Raw genomic sequence first — 21,385 nt, 5'->3', positions numbered from 1 at the left:
TGCGGGCGACAGCTCGATGTGGGCCTACGGACAGCCTGAGCGGCCCAACCGAACGCGGTTCACCTCCTACGCTTGGGCCCACTCGCGGCAGCTTCCCATTGGTTTCTGGGGACTTGTAGGGCCCATGTAATTAATTAATTAATTAATTGTTATTAGAACGTCCTACGTGGTGGACTTGGCCCACAATGTGCTGGGCCGCCACTTTAAATTATTGCCACGCTGGTGGGCGAGGCCCAATAGCTGTCGTGATAGCTCCACTTCCGCCGACGGATAAAGCCCGAACCTATGAGCCAGCAACACGTGTACGGTACGGCACGGCTTGCTAACCGGATCCCAGCCGTCCGATCTAGAGCCTGGACCGATCGCACCATCACGTTATGGTGGCGAGGTGCGACCCACCGATCACGTGCCACGTGGCCCGTTGCCTCTAGGAACAGGAAACAAGGGTTGGATTTCCCTGGGCCGCGTTTGGATGTTGTGATTAGTAAAAATGTTCTTTTGGCTCGCACCATAGACTCCTAGTAATAAGTTTGGAATTTTTCGCTTTCTCATCTTAGCCTTTTATACCAATATTTAAAATTTATAATATCTTTTAGAAGTGCTTCATTTTATAATCTCTTTGGTTATGTTTCTACTTCACCCGCTTGCATAGGGCTGTAAAATACAGAACTAAGCGAAATTTGCTGGGAATTGGAACTATTCAGGAGAGACTCAATATAATGTTTCTCCTAATAACATTATTTAAGTACTACGGCACCATACAACATGACCAAATAGGCGTTCAAAGCTCTGTACTTGTTCAAAGTTTGGAATTGGTAACTGTGTAAAATGTAAATGGACTTCTCATGAAAAAAATAAATAAATAAAATGTAAATGGGCCGTTGTTAGGTCCTCCTATCCTTCTTAATGGGCTAGTCTGATCTCAACCCAGTCGAAAGAATAAGTAAGCCCAGCATCCAGTTGGGCGAGTGATTACTTTCTTATTTTTAATTTCTTTTGCTCTGCGATTTGAGAACTAATTTATTACACTAGGTTTGTATCAATTAAATCGATACTTTACCAATCTTAACATTCAAAAATACTATGACTATTCACCTTAGTTCATTTCTCACCTGCTAATATCATGATTTATTTGCTAACACTAGTGTACGTAAATTCCCGGACGTTGTGAACTGTAAATTTAGAAAGCTTTGTGTCAATAACAGGATCGGAATATACCCAAACCTGTGCAAGTTCATATAGTTTTGAACTCACCTCTGATAGAGCTCCAAAATGCAGTTGTGGCAGTAAGTTTGTCAGATTTGCTTGTGCTTTTGAGGTCAGCGTGCCGGCATGGAGATTACCTACCAATTCACTTTGATTTAGAATTCTGACAAGCATAGATATAGCAGTATAATAAATTGTTACTGGGTTGAACGTATGGTTATTATCATAGTGCGGCGATTTGATTACTGTACATTTCATTTGAAAATTTTAATCCCTAAAGTGTTTAAAGTGAATTGAAATAGGTGGGTCACCATACTGAGTTAATGGTTAAAACTGCCCATTTTGGCAAACAAAAGGGAAAAGAAAGAAACATCTGTTTTTTTCTTCCTTTTTTTTTTTTTTTTTTTTTTTTTTTTTTTCTGGAAAGGAAAGTAATATGCTACCGCTTCATTCAATAGGAAGGTAAATTAAGCAATAAGTTGAAGCAACAAGGCTTCGTAAGTTAAAAAAATAATAATAATAATAATTGCAATGCAGCTTCTAAAGGTTCCTACAAGATCGTAAATCCACCGATAGTTGTCTCAACGTTAGTTTTCTATTATCGAAGATTTTTCTATTCCGCTCCAACCATGGCAGACAGTAACGATGGTTGATAATTCCCTTCTCCCTACAGTGCCCTACTTAACGTTGCTAGCATTCCAGAGCGCGCCGGTTGAAGAACAGGTACTCAGGAATTGCTTATTTGGTAGAAAGCACTCCAACAATGCTTTTGAGAAACAACAACTAGCGAAAAGATGGTCGACGTCTCAAGTTCTTCCATACAAAGCACACAACACACCTCTCCTGACCGTCCCCTTTTCGACAGATTATCTCTTGTTGGTACCCTATGCTTCAGTACCAGCTACCCAAAAATTTTAACTTTCAAGGGAGTTTTGGTTTTCCTCAACTGAATGAACCTCCTTTCGTGGACAACTGAATTAACCGTAAATATTTCTGTTAAATTCCATCTCCATCCGGCTTCATCTCGGTTGTCCGTGAAAGTAATGTTGGCTTGTAGCTCCTTCAACTCCAATATTGATTCACTATCGGATTGAGATCCTGGAGCAAAGCCCTGTAGAATCTTATGCCATCTCCAACCGTTCCTTCCAAAACAATCTCTAACCCTATGATTTTTTGATGCTACCTCGTTAAAAATTCTAGGAAAGAGTGACTGCAGGGACATTTGGCCACTCCATCTATCCATCCAAAAACTGACACTACTACCGTCTTCTATTGTATAAGAAATACCACATATGAAGATACACTACTACCGTCTTCTATTGTATAAGAAATACCACATATGAAGATATGCTTGATCTGTAGTACACTTCACTATCACTGGGAGAAAGGTCTAAAGGACACTCCTTCCCTAAGGGGTTTCCTTCTAGAACAGCAAACACCTCCGATAAAACCGCCCTATTGCGAGGGCTTATCTGAGAGAAACCTCCACCACCACTTTGCTAGTAAAGCAGCGTTTGTTGCTTCTAAGTCCTTGACTCCTAGGCCCGCCCCCCTCTTTTTTGCTCCGACATACTATTTTCCCGCTCACCAAGCAATGTCCCCCAGCTACAATGCTCCTCCCTTTCCAGAAAAAAGCCCTCCAGTATCAGCCTACCAGAAACATCTGTTTTTAGTCGTAAATTCAGTAAGTATTTAAGCGAGAGAGAGAGAGAGAGAGAGAGAGAGAGAAAGTGAATGTACAGGAACCAAGCGACAACATCAGGATATATAACACAAGGACTATCCAAACATTTTACCTACGTTCTTTTGGGTGTACTCTTTCAAACTGTTGAACAAGGTGGTGGCTCTTGGATGCTCATGCATGGTGTAGGGTGGGCCTCTCTGATGTGTGCTGTAATAGATCAGAGCATCATTTCCTTCTCTTTCTTGGCCCCCATGCCACAATCATCGGCATCTCTCTCTTTAAAGTTGCAGTAACATCCAACCCCACCCAACAGCTAACTTTTGAGTCCATCATTCCGATTCATTACGGTCGATTTAATTAATACAATCAAGATTACTACTTTGTTTGTAATATTTGTCACTACTATACAGCATTATGGTAGATCCAGTAACAATCATACCCCTTCATTTTTATGCAAATTCTGTTTGTAGTATCCATCATAATCAAACATAAAAATGTAGTAGCTCACTGAAGTGGCAACAACAGAAGCAATAAATCTACTGCAACAAAAGCAGCAAAACGGTTTTGTTTTTGGCGCATGTAGAAGTAAAACAGAATCATCTTGGATTGTGTTATAGCAAAGCATAAGATAGAGAAGATAACTCTAATCTCTTATTCAGTAAATGAGAGATATTTAAAGGAAAAAAAAAAAATCCTCCGATTATTGGAGATTCGAAATGCGAAAAGAGACCATGGAGATATATGGTCAGTGTCTTCCGTTTCAACATCGATTGTATCCGAATAATTTATATGTCTCCACTTTCCTCACCACATGTTAATTTTGAAATGGTTTGTTCTCCTTGTACTCTTTTCATGTATGATACATTCCTTCTCTAATATCTGAAGAAGCTGTCCTTTTCATTGAATTATCAAATTCATTGCATCTATTAAGCTTGTCGTCTCATATTTCGCTCACGAATCTCTCATCCATGATTGGGGATATCTCTCTCAATCTATTCTCTTATAAACATGTGCTATACATCTTTCTTTTGCAACAGAAATAGCAATTCACAATATAGTATGTCCTAATTGCGGAATATAAATGTCGTAAATTGCAGAAATTTTCAAATGGCAAAAATAAACACTGATATACATATATTTTTTGTCTGGGGAATTTTCATTGCATAAATGCATCACCAAGAGTTAAAATGTGATGCTTTTCTCTCTACAAGAAAAAAAGTTGAAACGCAATGCTGTATTATTGGTTTAGCTCTCTTAAGGTCCTTAATGGCTAATGCTTGTATTCTCTCTCTCTCTAGTGCAGAGTTATATATGGTAATATATTCTTGCTTAGTTGTCTTACTTAAAGCTGCCAAAAAGTATTGTTTTCTGCAAATTTGCCTTAAACAAGTAGACAAGTAGGAGCAAAGAAAGTGATACATACAAGGTAGATGGATAGCTTTTAGATGTCTTTCCTTTTTATTTACCTTCGCATGGTGCTTCTCTCATTCTGGGGACATCTAATGACTTGCTTTTCCTTCACCATCTGTTCAAATCTCTGCAACACAAAAAGAAGGAAACAAAGAGCAAGATGAACTTGATCAATGTCAAATAAGACACAAGTAATACACAAAAGAGTTTGTTTTTTATGCTTTTGCCAAGAGAGCATTATTATGGTTTAACCAGTAGAAATATTAATTGATTCTCGTACACCGCAAGTAATCAAGATGTATGGTGAAATTCATACCAAGAGCTTTTATCAAACCTTCAACTTAGTACTAAATATTCTCCCGCGTGATAAGATGTAATTATATTGGAATAGATTGGAAGTTTAAAACCTCAAAGCCTCCTCAGGATATTTACATGAATGAACAAACAATCGATAAGATTCTCCAAGCACATTTTGTGCTACTTGTGCATAGAAAAGTTTAAGGGGAAAGGAAAAGTAAAGCATGTATATAAAGGAAGGGGTTATGTATGATAAAAGATTAAAGGGGAAGAAATGATACTATCTATTTCCATCATGTTATGTCTGCTCAGAGGTTAGCAACCATCCTCCTCTTCACGTGCACTCCTTTTCTCACTGCCTTTACACCCCAAGTTTTTTTTTTCTTTTTTTTCTCTTTTTCCCTTTTTGAATGCATGGTCCATAAGATAGAAAGCTATTACAAAGATACTGCTGTTTGCGAGATTAATACCTGCTTATCTTGTGGCTTCTGAAGCAGAAGATTTTCTGTAGCAAGAAGTATAAATCAAGCGTTTAACAAACATAAAATTCAGATTCAGAATCATGACAGAAAACTCAAATAGCGAAATGAGTTTTGGACCGCAAAAGTGGAACTACCGTATAAAACTTCTGTTTTATTGTACCTAAAGAGCTAAAGAAAACTTCTAACCGAAAAAACTACTAGTGCTTCTTTGAACAACACCGGTTCTGGAATATCAAAAGTTCAAAATAAAGAGGAAACAACATACATGGTTTGGCCGTAAGATTATTTCTTCTGCAAATTGACCCAACCAAAGTTTTTGGCTTCTAGCTTCATGATCTTAGCTCTAATTCGACTTAACACCTAACAGATGGACCCTAATGAGATATATTGTAGTGCTTGACAGTTTATTAGGCATGACCACTTGATGATGGATCAGATAATATGTCTAATCAATCAAAGGTTTGCTTGATAGGAGATTTATGTTCCACATCCAGGTACATATAATAAGGATTCATATAGAAATATCCATTCCATCCCCTGTAAATCCTATCCTCACACTGAATTAGAGTTAAAACTTTTGTAACCAAATTCAAATCTCACTATGCATACATGACCATAATTGTTGTTCAAATATCTTTTATCAACACAAATATGTATTAAACTCAAACAACAAAATTAAAAAAATGCGTTACTACGCAGTGGTGTTTTGGACCCCGGATGAAGAAAAAGAAAAAGAAAAAGAAAAAAAAACTTACAATATTCTGGTTTCTTTTGTTATAAAATAGAAGCATTGTAGGATGAATGGAGTAATTCAAATATGTATATAAAATAGAACCTGCTTGGTCCAGCTGAAGTATCTGCAGGAGCAAGATTGAATAATTAAGATTTAAGAGCACTATTCAACGATTTGTCAATTTTCCACTGAACAAAAAATAAGTAGAAGCTTTAAATTGTTAGCGTTCTATAGTTGGGGACCGTTTTTGTAATGATGTTTCTTCAAAGCGAGGGTAATTAAAAAATGATATAATAGAAAAAGAGAAAATTTTGGGGGATCTTGTTAGCTACACTATAGTTGCCTTTTGCTTTCCATTTATATATATATATATATATATATATATATATATATATATATATATATATAGTTGAGCTAGAATACTATTGGTAGCAAACGGTGCCATTAATTTGTTTTCGATGATGGAGCCTCCAAATCGACGATCGGCACAGTTGAACATGAGCTATACCACTTGAGGTGTTTAGAAATCAATTGATTCTAGCTCAACTCTCTCTCTCTCTCTTTCTCTCTTTATATATATATGAGTAGGTTTTGTGTGTTATTATGAGCATTAGGGCTCAGTGTTCTTAAGCCGTTTTCTATAATGAAGATTTTTGAATCGACGATCGGTTCCATTAGACCTAATCTAACATATTTAAACTATTTCGAAAATAAATTTTGCAGTTTTTCAATATCATTTACCTAGTGATCGGAAAGACTTAAAGTCAACGATTGAAAATAAAAATTTCACAAAAAGTTATGATGTAGCACTAAAATTTTCGATTAGAAATATTAATCTCGTTGTACATGGTATAAAAAAGTTTTTACTAAAATTTCATCTGATTTGAATACTACTATACCGTTAAACTTGCAAACAATATACATCAATCATTAAAAGTTGTTGATTTTGAACTCTTTTGATCGCTAGGTAAAAGATATCAAAAAATTGCAAAATTTATTTTTTAGATAATTCAAATATGCTAGCTGATCATCGATTCGAAAATCCTATTATCAAAAACAGCTTATGAGCACGGAAGCCTTTGTGTTCCTAATAGCAAACAATGCCTGCTCTCTCTCTCTCTCTCTCTCTCTCTCTCTATATATATATACTTTTTTTACTATCCTGCAATGCTTATATAAGTGCTTCAAAACGTCCCAAATATTAATTTGTAATTTCTGTAAAAAATATTCTAAACTTTTTATTTATATATTCTTTATTTATTTATATTGTATACAAGTTACTAATAAAACTTTTTTGATTTTTCATTCACAATTAAAAGTTAAATATAAATAGTTAAAAGGGAAATTACCTTCCTTCTTGTGCAGCTTTTTCCTTTTCCCCGCATATAAAAGCGCGCGCAACGCCTCGCCTCGCACCGAGAGAGCGTATTATACTCCACACGCATATGTGAGACCGCCATTGGTTGTTTGTTAACGACGTAGCGCAGCGATCGATCTCCGCCGTTCGTTGCGAATCGTATGGACGAGTCGTGGCAGGTCCCCATCGGCTCCGGCGGCGGCGGCGGCGGCGGCGCCTCCTCCGCCGCCCTCGACCCCGACGACTTCCGCGACGTCTTCGGGGGGCCGCCGCGGACGCTGCTCCTCCGGCGATTCTCCGGCGATCTCCGGCCCCCTCCGGCGACGTCGATCTACGACGAGATCTTCCGCCCCGCGGCGGAGCGCGGCGGCGGGGCGCCGCGGCGGATGGCCGGAGAAGGCGGGGGACGGGGGGAACGGGGGAGGAGGCTCCCGGGGTTTCGGATCCCGGAGAGAGGGGGGAAGTTGAGGACGGAGGAGGGTTTTTACGATGATATATTCGGATCCGATGGGGGAGGAGGAGGGGAATGGAGGAGGAGGACGAGGTCGAGGTCGCGGTCGAAGAGGTCGTCGGCGGTGAGCTCCGACGAGCTCTCACCTCCTTCGGCGGCGGCGCCCGGAGAAGACGACGCCGTGCTCTCCTTCTTCGCCTCCAAGCTCAGGTACGTACGAGTGCTCATTTTTATACGGCTCTTTCAACAATTCGACACTTTTTGCATTTATACACCTCGAAATATAGGAATTTCGCTCTATGCACCATCAAATTCAAATGTTACCGATAATTATTTCCTTGTTTTAAAAGTTGATATATTTTGCACTCTTTCCGCATGGCGTGGAGATATATACGCACAAATTTATACGAGTTAGTTTTGAGGTTATAAATATGCGTTGTAATTTTTTAGACATAAACATGCAAGTGGAAGCAAATGTAAGTATATAAACGTTACGAGTAACTTTTGAGGATTATATTTTACGCAAAATTTGTAAATATTTTACATTCAAAATACTTTGACTTTTGCTTCTGGAGAAGCCAAAACGCATAAGCACTAATAAATCATCTATTCTAGCATCTCAACTGCTTCATAATCCTCAGGCCGATTACGATTTCTTCGTGGCGGCATGAGGCCTCTCCGCCGTCGACAATCTCTGTAGGGGATCAAAGCAGTGTCAGGAGCTTCACCATTCCATTCGCGAATCGCAAAGAGAACTACACAGCCAGCACATCCTCCTCTAGATTCAACCAGCAGCAACTCCGCCCGAGCAGCGTTAACTTTCGATGCTTCTCGCCTCCCGAAACCATCAGACGAACCCCCTGGGGCGGCAACTCTGAACTGGACTCTCCTCCCTCGGTGATCTCTTCAGTTTCGGTCGATCCAGTAATGCCGTCGAAATCTGCGGCGACGGAGATTGAGAAGGTGGCGGTGATGGAAATGGACTGCGACGAAGATAGTAGTAATACCATTCCCGCGGAAAGCTCGTTCTTTATCGAGATTGACGCCCACGGGCGGAGAAAAGAAGCCACCGAAGTAGACGAAGCGATCGCGTGGGCGAAGGAGACGTTCTGGAATGAGATGCACAAAAAGGTTAAGGTTGAGAATGGAAATGAAAATTTTCCTGACATTAAAGAATAATGAAGAGAGTTCAGCTGTTGGGGAGCATTCACTGCATCTTGAGGTTACAAAAAGGCTTTTCAGAAGCAGTTTGTAATTTGCCAAAAGTCAGACACTATAATTACTTAGAAGCTGGATTTGGAGTAAGATAGTGTACATAGCAAAATGAATAGATGGATAGGTTGTGAGGTTAGCATGAATTTTCCTGCCGATTTGTTCTGTGGATGTTTTCTGGTTATATTTTGAATGTATTACGATTTCTTTTTGAGTGCAAAACAAAAAGGTTTTGATTTGCAGCACTTGATAGGCAAAATTTTGAGAGAATAAAGTCCAGAAATTTTGCAGATAGTTTCACATCATATGTGACAAAAGTAGGGGAAAAAAGAAAGAAAAAAGAAAAAACCTAACACCTCACAGAGAACGCAAGTTACTCATAAGTTATGACGAAGTGAATACTGAAAAGTAACAAGCTTATGGATATATGTTATCATACATCAGAACTAGGAAACAAGAATCATCTGATATGTGAACAAATCTGGATTAATTTTCTCAATCATCAAGTCCCCTGCGAGCTTGCGCATAAGTATGCGATAATCACCAATCCGAAACATCTGATTAGATTACTAGTTTACAACATATTTGTAGCATGGCTACTTCCGAAGGGATCCGAGTTGCGAGTCTATTTACCAAGAAAATATGCACTTCACTTGGTTCTTGTGAGGACCCTATGAGTAAGGTTGATAAGTGCACGCCTCGAACTTTGAACATCCTCAGCATCACTCTCGGGAAGAGCCTCGATTGCTAATACTGCGCGATTTGCATGTTCTTTCGCCAATTCTCTTGTCCTCTCAATTCCGCAGCTCTCACCAAGGTAGCCAAGGGCCTGCAATTTGCATGGTTAAGACTAAAACTCATCCATCTTATGTTTCCAGTTATCATCAATGTGAAATTAGGAACACTTCCTTTTTTCTTTCCGAACTGTAAACTAGTTGTAATCATGGTATTAGGAATGTGTATTTGAGAAGTGAGTGGATTAGGTAGGGCAAGAGGACGGTGAGGCTGATTAAGTGCAAGTGTAGGCATGACACTGCACTCTCTCACTGTGTGAAGGGATAAGACAACCTTTCTTAAAAGGATTAACAAGGGAGATGTACACTTACAATATCAACATCTGCAGGATTTTTGAAACCCCGGTCAACAACTTCACGCAATTGGGGGAACTCTTCTATGGCAAATAATATTGGAGCTGTTACGACTCCCTGCACATGTAAAGACATGTATTATTCAATTATGATATCTATTATTCTATCATGATAAAGAGAGAATAATAAACTGATTAAAAAAAAAGAAGCCACAACAGAACATATTAGAGCTAAAGAGCCGTCAGCTTATACTTCTCTTAAACACAAGAAATAAAATGGCGACCGACAGAAGCATATGGAAGTTGTATTACATGTCGAATGTCAGACAAGGAGCCTTTCCCGAGTGCAGCTGACGTGCCCATGAAATCGAGTACATCGTCAATCAACTGATACGCTAAACCCTGAATGGCAGAAATTCAGGCCTGCTTAGTGGTTTTTAGAAGTTAAATGCTGCATAGTAATTAGTGTGTATATTAGGCGTGGGAACTATAACGAACCAAATTGCGACCATACTCATATGCAAGCATTGAAACTTCCGAAGTTTGCCCTGCAAGAACTGCAATAGCTTTGCAACTGTTTGAAACCAGCGAAGCAGTCTTGTAGTATGTCTTCTGCAAGTAGTACTCCATGCTGTACATCCCAATATGCAAGAATCATGGAAAAATGAACTCCGGTCCTTGTGCAGATAAAGAATAGCAGTCAAATTCAGAGGGATTGAAGGAATTTTAATATTTCCTTCAATTGTTTGTCGATTTTTTAGTATTTCCAGCAAGAAATGTAGTCAGCACATTCAAGGTCCTAATATTATGCAACAGTGTTTAACAATATACCTGCGGCGTTGCTCAGAAGTTGTTGTCATCTGCATCTTTTCACCTGTAACAAGATTTTCTATAGCAGTTGCCATAAGAGATACAACCTATAAATTGAGAGATTAAAAAAGAAAAAAAAATCAATGATTAATACTAGAATCCAACAACAAATCATGCTGGTAAAAGTAGACAGACCAGTGAGTAATAAAGAGCAAAAAATACTGTATCTGCAAATCATATGCATGTTGTTTGACGACATCAAAATTTACTCTTTTTTTCTCCCCTCTTGACAACTTTGTAATGCTTATTTGGAATAACTATCACAATTTCTCTCCTATTAGTCAAGATTGATGATGCAAACATTTGCAAGTCCATAAATTGTCATATAAGCTAGCATATCAAACAGTGGGCCGCCCTGAAATTCTCGTTGTGACATCTTGTCTAAGTATCAGCAACCATTAAAAGGAGAATATTTAAGCAAGAACTAGGAAACAAGAAAAGTAAATGTTTCTAGTACCTCAGTGTTTTTCAGTGATGCAAGTGAGATGCAGGCTCTAGAAAACAGAAAGTCACCAGCCAGAACAGCAAGCTGCATTGTAGCACAAGTTTAGCTACTCACTGAAATCGACATAATGAAGAACATAAATTTATGAAACTGCCACCGCACTAGCAAAAATTAAGCCGCCTGAAACTACTTTTTCTTGCTACCTTGTTCCCCATTACGAAGTTTAATGAACCTATGCCACGCCTAGTATCGGCATCATCCAAAACATCATCATGAAGAAGGCTTGCCACCTATAATGGGGGGTAGAAGCGCCTCATCAAAAAGGAATTGACAATCCATTAAGCAATTAGGAATAAGGATAGCATGAAGGAATAACATACAGACATGAATCATTTCAGTTATTTCAGCAATCGCCTGCTGTCGAGAACGCAACTCATTTGACAAGCCACTGGACACTCCATCAGCAATTGATTCTCGTACAGGCACATTCAAAGCTGATGCCATTAACAATAAGACCTGCACATTTTCGCTACTCATAGCAGTTAAAGAAACAAGAGAGAAAATAAAGAAAGAAGAAACTAGGAGAGGGCATTTTAAAACTAGGTTTATTAAAGTACTTAATAGGCCGTATCAGTGCAGGAGCATGGTTTTGGCACAAATCACATTAAAACATCTTAAGACTCTGCCTAGCTAGAGCCAAAGCCTAGTGTCAATAAAAAGAAAATAATATGGTTGTTACATAGAAATAGCAAAATGCCAGGTTTTAGTTTTTGCAATTAAGCATATTATAGCACTGGTAAAACTATTAATCGATGAAGAAGTTAAGATCTTACGGTGGGGCACATTCTCTTTCCTTCAACTCCCATTTTGAAGAAGTATTCAGCAGCTGATGTTAGCTTAGGCACCTGCAAAGAGTATGATTACCGTTAAAGGGACATTCTGATACTAAAAATTAGGAAATAAGAATTTCCCTGATGCTGAGACAACATGTGATCACCTCAGTAACCACCAACGATCGCAATCTATTCGCAAGTAGCGACAGTTCATCAGCAACCAACAAGAAGGGGTCGTCAGGTCCTTCCTGTTTTTGAAAGAAATCACAACTATAATACAAGTCACAATTATGAAACAGGCTTTCCCAATAATTATTTCCATGTTGGTTAGAGATGCCGCTCAAGAAGTTCCTGATTTGAGTTGTCCTGTGGCAGTAGCCATTTAAACTTTATGATCACTTCTCTTGTAACCATAATGAATTATTGAAGATATCGTTAAGAAATAGCAGTTATCCTAAACTAGTAGTAAACAGAACAAAGTCAAAATATTCTCGTTCTCAAATTATATATAAAAAAAAGATCTGCACTTAGTAGAACAGTAAGATTGAGAAGCAATCGAAATGACCAATGAACCACCTCAGGTATTGAACTTCCATCCTGATAAATCTGGTATCTTAAGTCATGTAAGCCATTATAGGCCCGGAAATATGTTTCTCTGAAACCAAAAAACACCTACTAATCCACAGCAAACAGCAAAATATGTCAGGGTTTAGTATTGTTTGCATATTTCAAAATTAGATCCAAATATATTCAATCAACAGACAACCGAAGAAGTTCACAAAATAACTGTTTTCTCTAAAAGATAACACAATATGATACGAGACAAAACGAACAAGAAATGGGGGCGATCTTTGAACATTTAAGGTCACGCTACAGAAGCCTCGTTTGCTACAGTCGTCTTATTTTTATTTTTTAAAATATTAATTCTATATAATTTAATACGTCGAAAGAATTTTTTTTTTTTTGATTGTTATAGTTTGTTAGCTTATAATATATCCGATTAAGTGATAAATAATGATTTATTTTAAAATTTTAGAAAGTTAAAAAGATCATTTTAAAATTTTTATTTTGTTGTCAAATAAAAATTTTGGATGAAAGGTTTTATAAGCAATTCACAGTCTATTCCTATTTCCTACACTATTTAGTATGCAAAATTTCATTTAAAAAAACGAAAAACAAACAAAATACCAAACGAAGCCCTACGCAACCTTGAATTAACATGACTAACACGATTTGGTATACAAATACGAATCGCTACGAAGTTACAGTCATTTTATTTGTCAAACATCTAACTATTACTTTTCAGAAGCAGAGAAGCAGTTCAAACGAATCAAAAGTACAATAGCAAACCCTAAGTAATGATCAGGAAGGACAAATTCAAATCACATCGCACCTTGGATCGCGAATCGGGTGGTCTCTCCTTCCCCATTGAAGCTCCACGGGGAGCAACAACGGAGAAGAGTCTCCGGGTGGAGCGGCCACGGAGTGCGGCGGAGAGGATGGATCTCAGAAGCATCCTCTCCAATGGCGCGCGCCGGAGACCGAAAAACCCAGATCGCACAATAGAGAAACAAAAGATCCAAACCCAACGGAGGAGGAGGAGGAGGAGCAGGAGGAGCAAGACGAAGATTAAATTTTATTTATTTATTATTTTTAAAGTATAAGATCACTTTTAGATTTTACATGTTTTATTTTAATGTGATAGTGAATACGCATGCGAAATGCTTTGGATTCAAAATATTAGTTTTACATGTTTTATTTTAATGTGATAGTGAATACGCATGCGAAATGCTTTGGATTCAAAATATTAGTTTTACATGTTTTATTTTAATGTGATAGTGAATACGCATGCGAAATGCTTTGGATTCAAAATATTAGTTTTACATGTTTTATTTTAATGTGTTAGTAGATTTACGTGCTATTTATCTAGTTGTATTCTGAATTTTATGTTCAATATTTTATTGTCTTATATTTCTAGTTAAGTATATATTTTAAAAAAAAAGAAAAAAAAGGAAAGAAGCTTAGTCGTAGTTCAATCGTGTTATTACGATACTATATTCCAAAACTCAGTTTATGGATGGGCAAAAAATCTCTCTCCTACACATCAACCCTCTATTTTATATGGAGGGCTCCCGAGAAGTCTCGTTTGCTGTTCTCGAATTTGCTACTACTTGTTAGTAAATATATTTTTTTTTAATATTAAAAAATATTCAGCAAATTTTTAAACGAAGATAAAATTAATATGTATAATTCCTAACGAAATGTTGATGGAGAGTTCCCACTAAAGTTTTATCCCTATTTTGTGCCGTGTACTCTTCTCTTGGATTTAAAACCAAAACAAGGAAAGGGAAGGAAAAGTTCTTCCACAAAAGTCAAGAAAATGTTTAGAACAGAAAGTCTTCCATAAGAAAAGATCATTAGATCAGATATATATTACACCATGCATGCAAAGGCATGAATATTAGATAACATAAGGTTTTGCTCAAAAAAAAAAAAAAAAAAAAAAAAAAAAAAAAACAGAGCAAAGAGGAAGAGAATGAGGTATATTTTGAATGTATTAGGATTTCTTCTTGAGTGCAAAACAAAACGGTTCTGATTTGCAGCACTTTATAAGCAAAATTTTGAGAGAATAAAAATCAAGAAAATTTTGCTGATAGCATAACATCATATGTGCAAAAAGTAGGGGGGAATAAAAAAGAAAAGAAAAAACCTAACACCTCATAGAGAGCACTAGTTACTTGCAAGATATGATGAAGTGAATGCTGAAAGTAACAAGCTTATGGATATATATTATCATACATCAGAACTAGGAAACAAGAATCATCTGATATGTGGACCAAAATTGGGAAAAACAAATCTGGATCGATTTTCTCAATCATCAAGCCCCTGTGAGCTTGCGCATAAATATGCGAAAATCATCAATCCGAAACATCTGATTAGATTACAATTTCACAACATACTTGTAGCATGGCTACTCCAGAAGGGATCTGAGTTGTGAGTGAGAGTATGCACTTCACTTAGTTCTTGTAAGGACCCTATGAGTAAGATCGATAAGGGCACGCCTTGTACTTAGAACATCCTCAGCATCACTCGCCGGAAGAGCCTCGATTGCTAATACTGCGCGATTTGCATGTTCTTTCGCCAATTCTCTCGTCCTCTCAATTCCACAGCTCTTACCAAGGTAGCCAAGGGCCTGCAGTTTGTATGGTTAAGACTAAAAACACCCATCTTATGTTTCCAATTGTCGTCAATGTGAAATTAGGAGCACTACATTTTTTTTATTTCCGAATTTTAAACTAGTTGTAATCATGTTATTAGGAGTGTGTATATGAGAAGTGGATTAGGTAGGGCAAGAGTATGGTGAGGCTAATTAAATGCAAGTGTATACATGACATTGCGCTCTCTTGCTGTGTGAAGTGATAGGACAACTTTAAAAGGGATTAACAGGGAAGATCTACACTTACAATATCAACATCTGCAGGATTTTTGAAACCCCGGTCAACAACTTCACGCAATTGGGGGAACTCTTCTATCGCAAATAATATTGGCGCTGTTACGACTCCCTGCATATGCAAAGGCGTGTTATTCAATTGTGATACCTATTACTCTATCATGATGAAGAGAGAATAATAGAATGATAATACAAAAAAAAAAAAGAAAAAAAAGAAGAAGTAACGACAGAACATATTAGAGCTAAAGTTCCTTTGGCTTTTACTTCTATTATACACAAGAAATAAAATGGCGGCGGACAGAAGCATATGGAAGTTGTATTACATGTCGAATGTCAGACAAGGAGCCTTTCCCGAGTGCAGCTGACGTGCCCGTGAAATCGAGTACATCATCAATCAACTGATACGCTAAACCCTGAATAGCAGAAATTCAGGCCTACTTTGTGGTTTTAAGAAGTTAAATGCTGCATAGTAATTAGTGTGTAAATTAGGTGTGGGAACTATAACGAACCAAATTGCGACCATACTCATACGCAAGCATTGAAACTTCCGAAGTTTGCCCTGCAAGAACTGCAATAGCTTTGCAACTGTTTGAAACCAGCGATGCAGTCTTGTTGTATGTCTTCTGCAAGTAGTACTCCATGCTGTACATCCGCATATGCAAGAATCATGGAAAAATGAACTCAAGTCCTTGTGCAGAAAAAGCATAGCAGTCAAATTCAGAGGAATTGAAGGAATTTTAATATTTCCTTCAAATGTTTGTCAATTTTTTTAGTATTTCCAGCAAGAAATATAGTCGGCACAATCAAGGTCCTAATATTATGCGAGAGTGTTTAACTATATACCTGCGGCGCTGCTCAGAAGTTGTTGTCATCTGCATCTTTTCACCTGTAACAAGATGTTCTATAGCAGTTGCCATAAGAGATACAACCTAAAAAATGACAGGTTAAAAAGAAAAAATCAATGATTAATACTAGAATCCAACAAAAAGACCGTATTGGTAAAAGTGACAGACCAGTGAGTTATAAGGAGCAATAAATACTGTATCTGCATATCATATGTATGTTGTTTGAGGACATCAAAATTGACTCTTTTTTTCTCCCCTCTCTTGACAACTTTGTAATGCTTATTTGGAATAACTATCGCATTTTCTCTCCTATTTAGTCAAGATTGATGATGCAAACATTTGTAAGTCCATAAAGTGCCATATAAGCTAGCATATCAAATAGTGCGCTGCCCTGAAATCCTCGTTGTGACATCTTGTCTAAGTATCAGCAAACATGTAAAAGGAGAAGATTTACGCAAGAACTAGGAAATAAGAAAAGTAAATGTTTCTAGTACCTCAGTGTTTTTCAGTGATGCAAGTAAAATGCAGGCTCTAGCAAGCAGAAAGTTACCAGCTAGAACAGCAAGCTGCATTGTAGCATAAGTTTAGCTACTAACTGAAATCGACATAACAAAGTACATAAATTTATGAAACTGCCACTGCACTAACAAAAAATAAGCCCGCTTAAACTACTTTTTCTTGATACCTTGTTCCCCATTACAAAGTTCAATGAACCTATGCCGCGCCTAGTATCGGCATCATCCAAAACATCATCATGAAGAAGGCTTGCCACCTATAATGGGGGGTAGAAGTGCCTCATCAAAAAGGAATTGACAATCCATTAAGCAATTAGGAATAAGGACAGCATGAAGGAATAACATACAGACATGAATCATTTCAGTTATTTCTGCGATCGACTGCTGTCGAGAGCGCAACTCATTTGACAAGCCACCAGACACTCCATCAGCAATTGATTCTCGTATAGGCACATTCAAAGCTGATGACATTAACAATAAGACCTGCACATTTTCACCCACTCGTAACAACTAAAGAAACAAGAGAGAATAAAGAAAGAAGAAACTGGGATAGGGCATTCTAAAACTAAGTTCATTAAACTACTTAATAGACCGTAACGGTGCACGAGCGTGCTTTGGCACAAATCACAATAAAATATCTTAAGACCCTTGCCTAGCTAGAGCCAAAGCTTAGTATCAATGCAGATATCAAAAGGAAAATAATATGGTTGTTACATAGAAATAGAAAACGCTCTAACGTTTTAGTTTTTGCAATTAAGCATATTATAGGACTGGATTAATCGCTGAAGAAGTTAAGATCTTACGGTGGGGCGGAATCTCTTTCCTTCAACTCCCATTTTGAAGAAGTATTCAGCAGCTGATGCCAGTTTAGGGACCTGCAAAGAATCCGATTACCGTAAAGGGGCCATTCTGATAATTCCATGTACTAAAGTAAGGAAATAGGAATTGTCCTGATGCTGAAACAACATGTGATCACCTCAGTAGCCACCATTGATCGCAATCTATTCGCAAGCAGCGACAGTTCATCAGCAACCAACGAGAAGGGGTCCGGTCCTTTCTGTTTGTGAAGGAAATCACAATTATAATACAAGTCCCAATTATGAAACAGGCTTTCCAAATAATTATTTCCATGTTGGTTAGAGCTACTGTTGAAGAAGTTCCTGATCTGAGTTGTCCGGTGGCAGTAGCCATTTAAACTCTATGATCACTTCTCTTGTAACCATACTGAATTATTGAAGATATCGTTAAGAATTAGCAGTAATTATAAACGAGTAGTAAATAGAGCATAGTCAAAATATTCTCATCCTCAAATTAAATAAACAAACAAAAGATCTGCACTTAGTACAACAGTAAGATTAAGAAGCAATCAAAATGGCCAATGAACCACCTCAGCTATTGAAATTCCATCCTGATAAATCTGGTATCTTAGGCCATGAAAGCCATTATAGCCCCGAAAGCATGTTTCTCTGAAACCGAACACCTACTAATCCACAGCAAACAGCAAACATATCAGGGTATAGTATTGTGTGCATATTTCAAAACTAGATCCAAAAATTATTCAATCAAAAGACTACCGAAGAAGTTAACAAAATAATTGTTTTCTCTAAATGGTTAAGCAGACTAATTAATACATCCACGGCATGCGCGTCGAATCATGAGGATGGTATTAATTAAAGAGAAGATCGGCCCAGACGGAACTCAAATAAGGGTCTTCTGCATTAATATTATGTGTTTTGTTTTTAAAATTTTCTGAAGCTTGAGTTGTTGGAGAATGATGTTTCACTGACGAGTCCTAATCCATATTACTTCTTTGAAAGGTAAAGTTACTTTCAATCAAATGAAGGCATGACTTGAAATGGATATGAGAAAGGGAAAGAAAAGTAATTATTTGTGCATTCTTTGCTCAAACTCCATTGCGGATTATTACCTGATGGCGCGACTAGCTACAGCATGAAGTTACTAGAGAATCTTGAAATTGACATGACACGAATCGAGAAAATGACACAACATGGCATGATCCAAAACGAGTAAGAAATGGGCCAATCTTTAATTTGGACATTCAAAGTCAGGCTACAAAGGCCTTGTTTGTTATCATCGTCCCTTTTTTTTATTTTTTTAAATATTAATTCTATATAATTTGAAAAGTTGAAAAAAAAAATTCTTTTGTTGTTATAATTGGTTAGTTTATACTATATCTGGTTAACTGACAGATAATAATTTATATAAAAAATAGAAAGCAAAAAAAAGTTAAAATTTTATTTTGTGTTGTCAATTAAATACGTACTTTGGATTAAAAATTTTACAAGCAATCTACTGTCTACTCCTACACTATTTGATATACGAAGTTCTATTTGAAACAGCGAAAAACAAACATGATATCACACTAGGCCTTAGGCAATCTTGGATTAACACGACTAACACTGTTTGATATACAAATGCAAATCGCTACGGCGAATTGCCACTGCAGAAGCTTCAACTCTTCGAACCTCAGATCCCATATATACTCTTTGTCAAATGTCTAACTACTAATTTTTTTTAAAATTTTTTAAAAAAAAAACAGCTTAAAAGAATCAAAATTACAGTAGCAAACCCTAAGTAATGATCAGGAAGGACAAATTCAAATCACATCGCACCTTGGATTGCGAGTCGGATGGCCTCTCCTTCCCCACTGAAGCTCCACGGGGAGCAACAATGGAGAAGGGTCTCCGGGTGGCGCGGCCACGGAATGCGGCGGAGAGAATGGATCTCCGAAGCATCCTCCAATGGCGCGCCGCGGAGTCCCAAAACCCTAATGGCGAAATAGAGAAATAAAAGATCCAAATCCAGCGGAGGAGGAGGAGGAGAAGAAGAAGAAGAAGAAATTAGGTTTTATTATTATTCTTTCTTTTTACGTTGTCCGATTAATTTAGACCTTCATTATTGGTTTTCTTTTTCCTGTGCCACGTGAATATGTGATTCAAGCACATGGAATGCACCGCTCAATACGCATCGAAAACGATTTGGATTTCAAAATATTAATTTTTATAAGTTTTATTTTAATGCGTTAGTATATTCCCGTTCTACTTATCTAGCATAATTTATTCATAAATATCCTACATTCATGGGACAATTTTCTCTGTACCCTTTTAAAATCATCTAATTTCATAGCAATCCATCCAGAAATTGAAATATCCTGTATACCCCCAAATTTGAAAAAACTTTCAAAAGTAACCTTACGATCAAGTTTCCATCCAAATTAAAGTTCATTAGTATTTTAATTCCAACTTTATCCTTCTAATATTTCAAAATTAATAAGCTCTATCTAGACTAAGAATTTAGTAAAATTCAATTGATTTTAGTTTTAAATTTTTTCCATTCTAATTAAAAATAAATATTTTAATTTTTAATTAAAATGAATATTTTTTAAATTAAAATTAATTGAATTTTACTTAGTTAATTTTGAAATATAATAGAGGATATTTACGAAACAAAATAATTGACTATTGAATACACAATAGGGGTAAAGTTGAAATTTAAATATTAATTAACTTAAATTTAGATAGAAACTTACTGGTAGGGTTAGTTTTGAAAGATTTTTGAGGGGGCATACATGATATTTTAATTTTTAGATGGATATTTATGAAATTAGCACCACAATAAAAACGGTCTATAGCAACACTTTTAAATGTAGGTACATGTCAAAAAAAGTGCTGCTAGCTAAAATTACCGGCACTTTTAAAAAGTGTTGCTATATGTGGGGTCGCTAGGTTATAATGACAGTTAAAGAGTGTTGCTATAATCTAAAAGAGTGCTGCTAATTTACCAATACTTATTTAAGCATTTAGCAACCGCCGAAACTCTATATCGTTGGCTGCGGTAGCAGAGGAGGACGACAGGAAAGACTCTTCGTCTAGAATTTCAGTGGATTGAGTGAAGAGAGAAGAAAATATGGTAATTGATTTTTCTTTTTTTTTTCTTTTCTATTTGTAATCGGGCCAAATTGACTGGGTGTGGTGGGTTGAGTAGAGTAATCTTTTATTTTTGGTTGGATTGGGCTTTATATTTAGGCATTAGTAGATGTTTTTTTAAGTTTTAGGATAAATAGGACACTTATTCAAAAGTGTCCCAAACATGTGTCCCTATAACCTAATTCTGTTGTAGTGTATATGGTTTTATAAAGATACAGACGAAATTTTCCCTATATTTAAAATCTTATTATTTTACATTTCTAATTAAATTTATTTTTTAACAAGTAAATAAAGCTAAGTTGTTTTAATTGAATTATGAAACTTAATTTATTTCAAAACTCATTACTGCTATATATAATTTTAGTATTAAAAAAAACCCAACTAATTCTTAAATGGAAGCAAAGTTGATATGTGCCGGTAAATCTCGGAAACTCCTCAATAAGACAATAAGACGTCGTTGGAGAGCTCTTCGCTGAAATTTTATTTTTATTTCGTGCCGCGTTCTCTTCTCTAGCTAGGATTTGAAACCAAAAAGAAGAAAAAGGAAAGAAAAAAAAATT

At 36.9% G+C, this 21,385-nt stretch overlaps 4 protein-coding genes across 23 annotated transcripts; 1 reads left to right on the top strand and 3 right to left on the bottom strand.

Annotated features, from left to right (window-relative positions):
• Positions 1,701-7,357, bottom strand: LOC109720319. 14 transcript variants are annotated; one of them, XR_002218896.1, is made up of 6 exons: positions 7,162-7,357; positions 5,915-5,936; positions 5,068-5,102; positions 4,357-4,427; positions 3,003-3,207; positions 1,701-2,856 (listed from the first exon to the last, which is right to left on the bottom strand). XR_002218896.1 is itself a non-coding variant. In XM_020247357.1 (6 exons), exons 1-6 carry the CDS (start codon positions 7,354-7,356, stop codon positions 2,745-2,747), a joined length of 543 nt encoding a protein of 180 aa, XP_020102946.1. In that variant the 5' UTR covers position 7,357; the 3' UTR covers positions 1,701-2,744. The 14 variants fall into 14 exon arrangements, 5 of the variants coding, with proteins under 5 accessions (XP_020102946.1, XP_020102950.1, XP_020102947.1 ...); XR_002218893.1 differs by having other exon boundaries at positions 3,003-3,166; XM_020247357.1 differs by having other exon boundaries at positions 1,701-2,869; positions 3,003-3,097.
• LOC109719967 lies at positions 7,361-9,122 on the top strand (the record flags this gene model as incomplete). Its single annotated transcript, XM_020246825.1, has 2 exons — positions 7,361-7,830; positions 8,262-9,122. Coding segments are annotated over 2 exons (1,008 nt in total), but the record flags the coding sequence as incomplete, so codon positions are not given.
• LOC109720318 (solanesyl-diphosphate synthase 1, mitochondrial-like) lies at positions 8,594-13,814 on the bottom strand. Of its 3 annotated transcripts, XM_020247355.1 has the most exons (13): positions 13,461-13,814; positions 12,644-12,739; positions 12,232-12,315; positions 12,068-12,139; positions 11,619-11,750; positions 11,438-11,524; positions 11,247-11,318; positions 10,751-10,836; positions 10,418-10,550; positions 10,232-10,321; positions 9,939-10,037; positions 9,466-9,661; positions 8,594-8,729 (listed from the first exon to the last, which is right to left on the bottom strand). In XM_020247355.1, exons 1-12 carry the CDS (start codon positions 13,581-13,583, stop codon positions 9,482-9,484), a joined length of 1,254 nt encoding a protein of 417 aa, XP_020102944.1. In that variant the 5' UTR covers positions 13,584-13,814; the 3' UTR covers positions 8,594-8,729; positions 9,466-9,481. The 3 variants fall into 3 exon arrangements, with proteins under 3 accessions (XP_020102944.1, XP_020102943.1, XP_020102945.1); XM_020247354.1 differs by lacking the exon at positions 8,594-8,729 and having other exon boundaries at positions 9,217-9,661; positions 13,461-13,813; XM_020247356.1 differs by lacking the exons at positions 8,594-8,729; positions 12,644-12,739 and having other exon boundaries at positions 9,217-9,661; positions 13,461-13,809.
• LOC109720647 (solanesyl-diphosphate synthase 1, mitochondrial-like) lies at positions 14,816-19,871 on the bottom strand. 5 transcript variants are annotated; one of them, XM_020247888.1, is made up of 12 exons: positions 19,512-19,871; positions 18,266-18,358; positions 17,855-17,935; positions 17,682-17,753; positions 17,230-17,361; positions 17,049-17,135; positions 16,858-16,929; positions 16,362-16,447; positions 16,028-16,160; positions 15,842-15,931; positions 15,532-15,630; positions 14,816-15,260 (listed from the first exon to the last, which is right to left on the bottom strand). In XM_020247888.1, the coding sequence occupies exons 1-12, from the start codon at positions 19,632-19,634 to the stop codon at positions 15,081-15,083; spliced, it is 1,248 nt and encodes a 415-aa protein (XP_020103477.1). In that variant the 5' UTR covers positions 19,635-19,871; the 3' UTR covers positions 14,816-15,080. The 5 variants fall into 5 exon arrangements, with proteins under 5 accessions (XP_020103477.1, XP_020103480.1, XP_020103479.1 ...); XM_020247891.1 differs by having other exon boundaries at positions 17,855-18,102; positions 18,266-18,361; positions 19,512-19,860; XM_020247890.1 differs by having other exon boundaries at positions 18,266-18,361; positions 19,512-19,860.

This window comes from Ananas comosus, linkage group 14, assembly GCF_001540865.1.
Source record: "Ananas comosus cultivar F153 linkage group 14, ASM154086v1, whole genome shotgun sequence".
NCBI classification, from domain to species: Eukaryota; Viridiplantae; Streptophyta; class Magnoliopsida; order Poales; family Bromeliaceae; genus Ananas; species Ananas comosus.
The sequence above is the reverse complement of the archived record's forward strand: the minus strand, read 5'-3'. Positions and strand labels throughout refer to the sequence as shown.

Excerpts from the sequence above, each read along its gene's own strand:
- LOC109720319 (XM_020247357.1), bottom strand. The coding sequence starts at position 7,356 with ATGGGGACCTGCCACGACTCGTCCATACGATTCGCAACGAACGGCGGA. Across the intron at positions 5,937-7,161 it reads AAAGCTGCACAAGAAGGAAG|ATACTTCAGCTGGACCAAGC; the intron begins GTAATTTCCCTT and ends TTGCTCCTGCAG. Across the intron at positions 3,098-4,356 it reads GAGAGAAGCACCATGCGAAG|CACACATCAGAGAGGCCCAC; the intron begins GTAAATAAAAAG and ends GATCTATTACAG.
- LOC109720318 (XM_020247355.1), bottom strand. The coding sequence starts at position 13,583 with ATGCTTCTGAGATCCATCCTCTCCGCCGCACTCCGTGGCCGCTCCACC. Across the intron at positions 12,140-12,231 it reads GATCGTTGGTGGTTACTGAG|GTGCCTAAGCTAACATCAGC; the intron begins GTGATCACATGT and ends TACTCTTTGCAG. Across the intron at positions 11,319-11,437 it reads ACTTCGTAATGGGGAACAAG|CTTGCTGTTCTGGCTGGTGA; the intron begins GTAGCAAGAAAA and ends GCTACAATGCAG.
- LOC109720647 (XM_020247888.1), bottom strand. The coding sequence starts at position 19,634 with ATGCTTCGGAGATCCATTCTCTCCGCCGCATTCCGTGGCCGCGCCACC. Across the intron at positions 16,930-17,048 it reads ACTTTGTAATGGGGAACAAG|CTTGCTGTTCTAGCTGGTAA; the intron begins GTATCAAGAAAA and ends GCTACAATGCAG. Across the intron at positions 16,161-16,361 it reads ACTTCTGAGCAGCGCCGCAG|CATGGAGTACTACTTGCAGA; the intron begins GTATATAGTTAA and ends GCGGATGTACAG.